Genomic DNA, 7,379 nt, shown 5'->3' with positions numbered 1-7,379 from the left:
GCCCTGCCTGTCTCTGGGCCCGGAAGGGTGGGGGGGGGGGGTGAGTGGTACAATCCACAGAGATGCCCAGATGGGGCAGGACAGGCCACCTGCGATCCTCTCCGAGGGCGCCCGAGATCCCGCTGTGGGAGGCGGGGCTCGGAAGGCAGAGCCAGTGTCTCCAGCTCGGAAGGGGCCGGGGAGGTCGGTCAGGTCCACCGTGCGCTAGGGGAGACTGAGGCCTCCTAGGGCGGGTGCCGCAGGAGAACGCCTGCAGCGCCCTGCAGGCCCGCCCAAGGTCCACACACACACCCCACCCTCCATTTGGAGCCCCTCCCTGCAGCAGCTGCCCTTGTTCCAGACCCAGAGGCCCCTGGATTCCCTTCCCCCAGAACCCGTGCCCTCCCCCACGAGGGCTCCTCATCTGCAAGCTCTGAGTCACCCCTGCATCTATTATTATGGACTTATTAAGATGATCCTGTGCCGGAGCGGAGCAGCTCCAGAAGAACCAGAGGCACCTCACTGGCACGGAGGGCCTACTCAGAGCCCAGCGCACAGGCGTCCCCTGGAACTCGGGGCACACCCTCTGGGCTGGGAAAGAAAGCTGACGGGCAAGCTGCCGTTTCCTGAGGCCCCACTGGGTGCCAGGCAGAGGACCAGGTGTTTTCACACACATGGTCTCATTTATCTGCAGGATAGTCTGGGTGGTGTTGTTACTCTGTGACAGATGGAGAAACTGAGGCACGAGGACATGAGATGACTTGCCCACGTCTCTTGCTAGACGGCAATGCCCAAGATTTGGTTCAGACACGGGATCTTCCCGTTCACTGCCCTGTCTCCCCCAGTGAATGCTGGGCACGGCCCGGGGTGGTAGGACAAGGGCAGGGCCCCGCCCGGACTCGGGACTTGGCCGTGCCCCCCCCCCACTCCCTCTAGGCTGAGGCCATGCCTAGTTCCAGAGCATCACCAGGGGGGGCTGCGGAGTCACAAATGCCGAGGACGTTTATCTCGGGGCCCCTGAAGCACAGAATTCCCAAGAGTGGCCAGTGGGTCCAGCCTCTGGCTCCCAGGGAGAGGTGTTCATTGTCTTCCTTGGGCAAACCCCCTCTTCTGGCTTTCTTAGGAGGAGAGATGGGCGCCCCATGGGGCGGGATGAGGGCAGCGCGTGGAGTCGTGGACCCCTGGCAGGTTTCCTCCGGGGCCCTGCTCCCCCCCGGCCCCCCCCCCCCCGCCCCAAGGCCAGCCCTGGGCTGCTGGGGGAGCTCGTCAGGGGCTGCGTCACGGCAGCCACCAGAGTCCGTCCTGGGCCTGCACCCCTCTAAAATGCCGCAGAGGAAGGAAGGAGGTCCACGGGTGTGCACACCCCCCACGCCCACGCGCTGTCTGGGCTGGATAGAGGAGAGCGCCCTGGAGGCCCCACAGAGCTACCTGCTGGCCTGCGCCTGCCACCCGGGGGCCCCGGGATTAGCAATGTGCCTGCAGTCCTTTTGCAGGCAGGGAGGTGGCGGCCGCGAAGGGGCGGCGCTGGGTCACGGGCCCACCGTGCGGGCACACACCTACTGATACACCCAACACACACCTGCTCGCCCCTCGCGCGGACGAGGCACGTGTGCTCCAAGGTCCTCCCACACTCTCCAGCCCGGTCCTCCCCTCCAGGTCCAGCCTCCTTCCTTCTGATCTTTGATGGGTGAGGGGGGGGGGGGCCCAGGCTGCGGGAGAGGGGAGGGGCCAGCTCTGAAGACTTCACAGTTCGGGCTGGCTTCGAGCACGTCCGTTCTCCTTTTAGGAAAAGACGAGGCTGGGGACTCTGGGAAAGGGGCCGCGGGGGCGGGGGGCAGAGGCTTCTGGAAGCTGAGCGCAGGTGATTGGCCATGAAACGCTTGGCCCCTGCATCTGGAGGAGATGGAAACCAGACGTCCCAGGGTGGGGGAGGGGGGAGGCAGGTGGGCGGGGCTGCAGCAGGAGGCACAGCAGCTGGGGGGGGGGGGGCCAGAGGCTGGGCTGGGGACCTCCCGGTTCTCTGGAGGAAACAGCTGGCTGCCCTCTCCCCGCTCCCCAGGCCGGGCACTACTATTTTTGCAAACTGGAGCAGCAAGTCTTTTCACGGATTCTAGAATCCGTGATTCTAGAATCCATCTGTGTGGAGGGAGAGTCGAGGAGAGTGTGTGACTTGGGAGATGCCCAGAAAGGCTTCCAGCCGGCCAGAAACGTGCCCCCTGCTACCCGATGCCCCTCCTCATCTGGGCTAGGCATTGCCCTCTTCTGGCAGGAATAGCTCTGCACTAGCTGCTAGGACCTGATTGGAAACTCATGTAGCAGAAGTTACCTTTTAGGAAAGGAATGGAGCCGTCCAGGAACTCTTAAGTTGTCCCTTAAAGGACAAGAAGCCACATTTATTGAAAACCTCCAGTTTTCCAGGCACTGTGACCTCCTGTCCCCAAATATCTCCTTCCTTTCTCACAACCACACAGGAAGGTGGTACCATCGTCCCGTCTTCATGGAGGAAGAAACTGAGGCTCCGAGAGGCTAAAGGGCTTTCCGAGGGTGGCTCAGCCACTGAACGTGAGCTAGCGTTCCCCACGGTGTCCTGCTTACGACCGAGGGAGTGTGGGATTAGGAGGTGGGGAAGAGAAGGGAAGGAAAACAGGAGGGTGGGCGACCCACCTCAACTCATTTTACAATTAAGCCAACCGTTGGCCCCGGGAGCCCCAAGACTCTGCTGAGGTCCCCGGCACTGTAAGAACTCTGGCTGCTTTGGAGACCGTACCCCCCAGTGGGAGCTGCCTGGCCCCCTTTCCCCACCAGGCCTTCGTCCCTTTCCCTCCTCCCCCCAGAGCTTAGCCTTTGGCTCTCTCTCCAACTGAAGTCGTCGTCTTTTTAAAGATTTATTTATTTATTTCCCCCCGTCCCCCCCTTCGTTGTCTGCTCTCTGTGTCCATTCCCTATGTGTTCTTCTGTGTCTGCTTGTCTTCTCTTTAGGTAGCACCAGGAACCAATCCTGGGACCTTCCGGAGTGGGAGAGAGGTGCTCAATCTCTTGCACCACCTCAGCTCCCTGGTCTGCTGCATCTCTTATTGCCTCTCCTTTGTGTCTCTTTTTGTTGCGTCCTCTTGCTGCATCAGCTCTCTGCTCGGGCCAGCTCGCTGTGCGGGCCAGCTTGCCTTTACCAGGAGGCCCCGGGAATCGAACCCTGGACCTCCCATTTGGTAGACTGGAGCCCAATGCCTTGAGCCACATCCGCTTCCCTGAAGGGGACTTCTGAACCCCAGGCCTTGTCCCAGGGGGAGCTGGGGACCACGGCAATGGCTCCGGGTTCTGGGGTGCAGGCAGGGGGGGAGGGTGCGGCACCCTCAGAAAGACACATGTGGAATCCCAAGCCCTCTTGCTCCCCCCTCAGAGCCTCAGAGCGCCCCACCCCAGCCAGGCCCACTTCCTCCTCCCCAGGTCTCCCTTTAGGTCCAGCTCTCCTCCCAATTGCCCCAGCCCTCATCTTTCATTTTTTATTTGTATATAAGTGGCAGGACTGGCTTCAGGGGAAGGAGGCTTAAGGGAGGGGAGAGTCCCGCTCTTCACGGCTTGTTTTATCTGCTATTGCATTGTCCTGGATGCCTGTTAGAGGCAGGAGTGGGGGTGTGACCAGAGGTCCAGCCCATTCTACAGATGGAGAAGCTGCTCGCTCCCTGGCCCGTCACAGGGCTAAAGCACAACTAAGTGCTGGCTTCCCAGTCGAGGCTAGAGGGGTGCTGCCAGAGGAAAGAGAGTCTGAAGCTCCAGGGAATGTGCTTCTCGTGACCTGCTGATGGCATTAGGTGCAGAGCCTGGGGCCGGTCCATCCCATCCTGGCTCTACCCTGCTGGCCGCACGTCGAGGACCCAAGGGAAGGAACTGGGGAAGCACGCGGGCCTTCCTCTAAAGCGGTGATGCCTGAGCTGACGGGCAGCTACCCTGGAGTTGGTCCAGCCTAGAACCCTGAGGCAGCCAGATGGTGGGGGGGGGGTGGGGCCCAGAGAACCTCACAATTGATTCAAATTTGGGAAAGAGATTAACGGCCTGCAGCCAGTACCCGAGCAGCTTCCACCAACCAGAGGCGGCGGATCCGGCTCTTCTTCTTCCTTCTTCTTCCCCTCCTCACCCACCACCATCTCGTCCTCCTCTGGCTTTGTCTGCCCCTGTCCTCAGTGTCCCTTCTCCTTCTCCCACTCCATCAGAGCCTGCCTTTGGGTTGCCTGCTGAGGGACTGCCAGCACTGGGGTGGGGTGAGTGGATGTCTAGACACTCAGACAGACAGGTCTGTACTTCTGCTTTCCAACTGACCTCTACCAAGGGCCCCTGAACTGCCACATGGACCTGCTCAGTGGTTTCCAAAATGAGCATCCACCTGGCTGGTTTGGTTGCTGCACACTGTTGCAGCCCTGGCACAAAGGCCTCTGTACTACGTGGGTCTGGGTTTGGGTCTCCAAGATGCTCTGTGCCTTTTACTTTCTTGGCACCAAACTTGACTTGAGATGCTGCAGAGCCTGCCTCTGAGGGTGGGCCCAGGTCGAAGTCTGGAGGTCTCCCAGCTCGGGCCCCAGAGCCAGAGGAGGAGCCCGAGGCTAGCTGGTGACAGAGGCTGGGGATGCATGCCTGGGTGGTGGCCTAGGTGGACTGGAGCCACCCTGCCACACAGAGGCATCCTGCCTGCAGTGGATCTCCGTGGGCTGGAGACTCTCGGATGGACTAAGAATTCTGGCTCCTTCCAGGCTTGCAAGCCGGGACTGTGGTCTTTGAGCTTCGGAGGCTGCAGAGGGCTGGCAGGACAGTGGTGGCCACTGGCCACAGTCTACCGTGGAGAAGCTAATGCCCAGCTGGGTGGTAAACTCTCTGGGTGAGATGCCCCGATGGCTCTGACCAGCGGGGGACCCTTGCTTTCTGCTCGTGGTGCTCCAGGCTGCCCCACGGCTGTCCTGGCCAAGCACCCCGAGGGAAGGAGGCAGGGAGGGCTTGCTGGGACCTCACTGCCTCGTGACTTGGTGGAAGCAGTAACAGCACCCCATGGGGGCATTACCTCTCCCTCGCGGCAGTCGGGACTGGGAGAGAGGGTTGCAGCTTGTGAAAGCGGATTGGCTTTCTGGAAGGAGGGAACGCCATGATAGAGCACAGGATGCGAGGTAGGGCGTCTGGTTTCCAATACTGCGGGCTGCACGGGGAGCCAGTTGCTGCCTAGTGCCCCCCATGCTGCCCACTGGGGAAGCCCCCTCCACCGCTTACCCAGCCTCTGGCGCTGCATCTGCCCCTGCCGGAGGGAGGCGCCTGGAGCCAGTAAGACCTGCAGGGAGCAGGGGGGCTGAGAGCAGGGCTCCCCTGAACCTGGGAGCAGCCCATTCAGGAGGAAGCGCCAGGACTCCTCCCTCAGGTTGCTGTCCCTGAAAGGTCCAGGTAAAGAAAGCACAGGGAGCGCGTCCCGGAAGGAGGGATGCCGAACCCTCCGCCCAGCCTGCGGGCTGCGCCTGCTCCAGCGCCAGGAGGGCGCCGCTGGGGGGCCGCCTGCTGGGGAAGGCGGCTGCCAGACAGCACCCAGCCTGGGTCGCCGCGGAGAGGGCCGGCGGGAATGTTTGCGCAGTGGCTGCTGAGCGTCAGCTCCTGGCTCCCACCCAGGAGAGCAGCACCGGCTGGGGCCAGCGCTCCGACCCACGGGGGGGGGGGGGGGGGGGGGGACAGGCGCTGGGGAGGGAGCTCCGGGACAGCTATCAGACCTGTCCTCAGTGAAATGTCGGCTCCTCCCGGGGCTCTCTCCCTGGATGCACTGCACCCCAGTCCTCCCTTCCACAGATTCAAAGGAAACCTGGAGGGACAAAGACCCTCGCCCGCCCTGCCCAGCCAACAGCCTCTCTAAGAGTGTGCCAGGCTGGCCCTGAGCGGGGTGTGTGTGCAGTGTGCCCAGGCTGAAGTACGCGATGACGAGTCTGCGGGTGTGTGCCTGAGTGTGAAATCACACCCTCGGGGGTCTTGGAGCGAAGGAGACAAGAGCAGCCAGAGTGCCCGGCGGGGGGGGCGGCCGGGAGCCTGCACATCTGGAACGAGCTGTGCCCGCCCCTCCCCGTCCCGGGCAGCATCTGGCACAGGATATTGGCTGTAACACTTTCAGTTTATTGGTTGCGGGGCCCTGGGGGTGGCTGTGGCCGGCCACTGGGCCTGCTCTCCCCACCCCGTCCCCTTCTTGGTCTCCGGTCTGAGGACGTGGATGAATGGACGCTCATGCCCCAGGAAATGGGGGCTTAGGGCAAAGCCCCCGCTGGGCTGGGAAGGGGTAGGGCCTGGGCTTTACAACGAGGATTATGCCCTCCCGTCTAGACACAACACAGCGTGAGGAGGCGGGCAGGATGGGTGGGAGGGGGGCCCTCTCCCACCTTTGGGGCAGGCCCCCCCCAGAGGAATGGTCCCTTCAAGTGTCTCCGCAAAAGCCCTGGGCCCCGGTGCTGGCCCTCCTCGCCCTGGCGGGGACGTGGTGCACGGCCGAGCCGTCTCCTGCCTCAGGAGCCGGGGCCTGCGGGGCCTGGCCCCGGGGAGGGCCGCGCCGCCTTCTGCCCTCTCCCCGCTGTCCTGTCCGGGCCGGCGGCGGCCGAGGGGAGCGCGCCTGCCGGAACCTTCCCCAGTGCCGGGCGGTGGTCACTTCCTGCTGTGGAGTGTGTCCTGAAACTTGGTGCTGGTGTACCGCAGGTGGAAGCCTTTTTTGGTGATGGTGTCATCCGAGTGGAATCTGATCAGGACGGAGTCTCCAGCCGAGTACACCTCCTCGGGAGGCTGGGGGAGAGGGGCGGGCATGAGGCTGCGGCAAGGGGCCTGGAAGTGGGAGGAAGACCCTGGCGGTGGGGGGGGGGCTGGAAGGGGCGCCTGGGGGAGGGAGAAAGCCTGGGGAGAGGGGCTTGCCTTACCTCCGGGGTCAGACTTCTGCTGGAAAGCCAGGGCTGCCGCTACCTAGTTAGCTGTGCAGTGTGAGCCAGCACTGCCCCTCTAAGCCTCGCTTCCCTCACGCAAAAAGGAACAAATGCTATCTCCTCTCCAAGCCTGGACGGCTCATGGGGAAAACAGACGCGTGGACGAATGTGAACGGGGCTTGCGAAGGACGGGGTTCCCTGAGCAGGCTGCCTTCTCCCCGGGCGCCTTCCCTGCCGCAGGGTACAGAGGGCGCTGGCAGAGCGGGGCACGCGCTCCCCCGTTCCCCATCCCTGGGTTCGGGCCAGCGTCTGCTCTAAGTGAGACCACCTTTCTAGGAGGCTCCCTGCAAGCCCACTTCTTATCCCCAGGCAAGCGCCGAGCTTGGGCCGCCCCAGGGAGCACCGGTGCACAAGTGCCCTGGGCTGGCAAGGAACCCCAAGGATCACTTCTGAGGCCCTTGGGGGGCCCTTCTTGGAAATGGC

At 63.0% G+C, this 7,379-nt stretch overlaps 1 protein-coding gene across 1 annotated transcript in view; it reads right to left on the bottom strand.

The window, feature by feature from the left end:
- Positions 1-6,087: 6,087 nt before the first annotated feature.
- Positions 6,088-7,379, bottom strand: part of BMP1 (bone morphogenetic protein 1) — a 37,695-nt gene continuing 36,403 nt past the window's right edge. Inside the window, exon 12 of the mRNA XM_058289912.2 lies at positions 6,088-6,762. Coding sequence (XP_058145895.2) covers positions 6,628-6,762 — 135 coding nt within the window. The 3' untranslated portion in view covers positions 6,088-6,627. The remainder of the gene's footprint in view (positions 6,763-7,379) is intronic.

The sequence above is a fragment of the Dasypus novemcinctus genome, chromosome 29 (genome assembly GCF_030445035.2).
Source record: "Dasypus novemcinctus isolate mDasNov1 chromosome 29, mDasNov1.1.hap2, whole genome shotgun sequence".
NCBI lineage: Eukaryota > Metazoa > Chordata > Mammalia > Cingulata > Dasypodidae > Dasypus > Dasypus novemcinctus.
The sequence above is the reverse complement of the archived record's forward strand: the minus strand, read 5'-3'. Positions and strand labels throughout refer to the sequence as shown.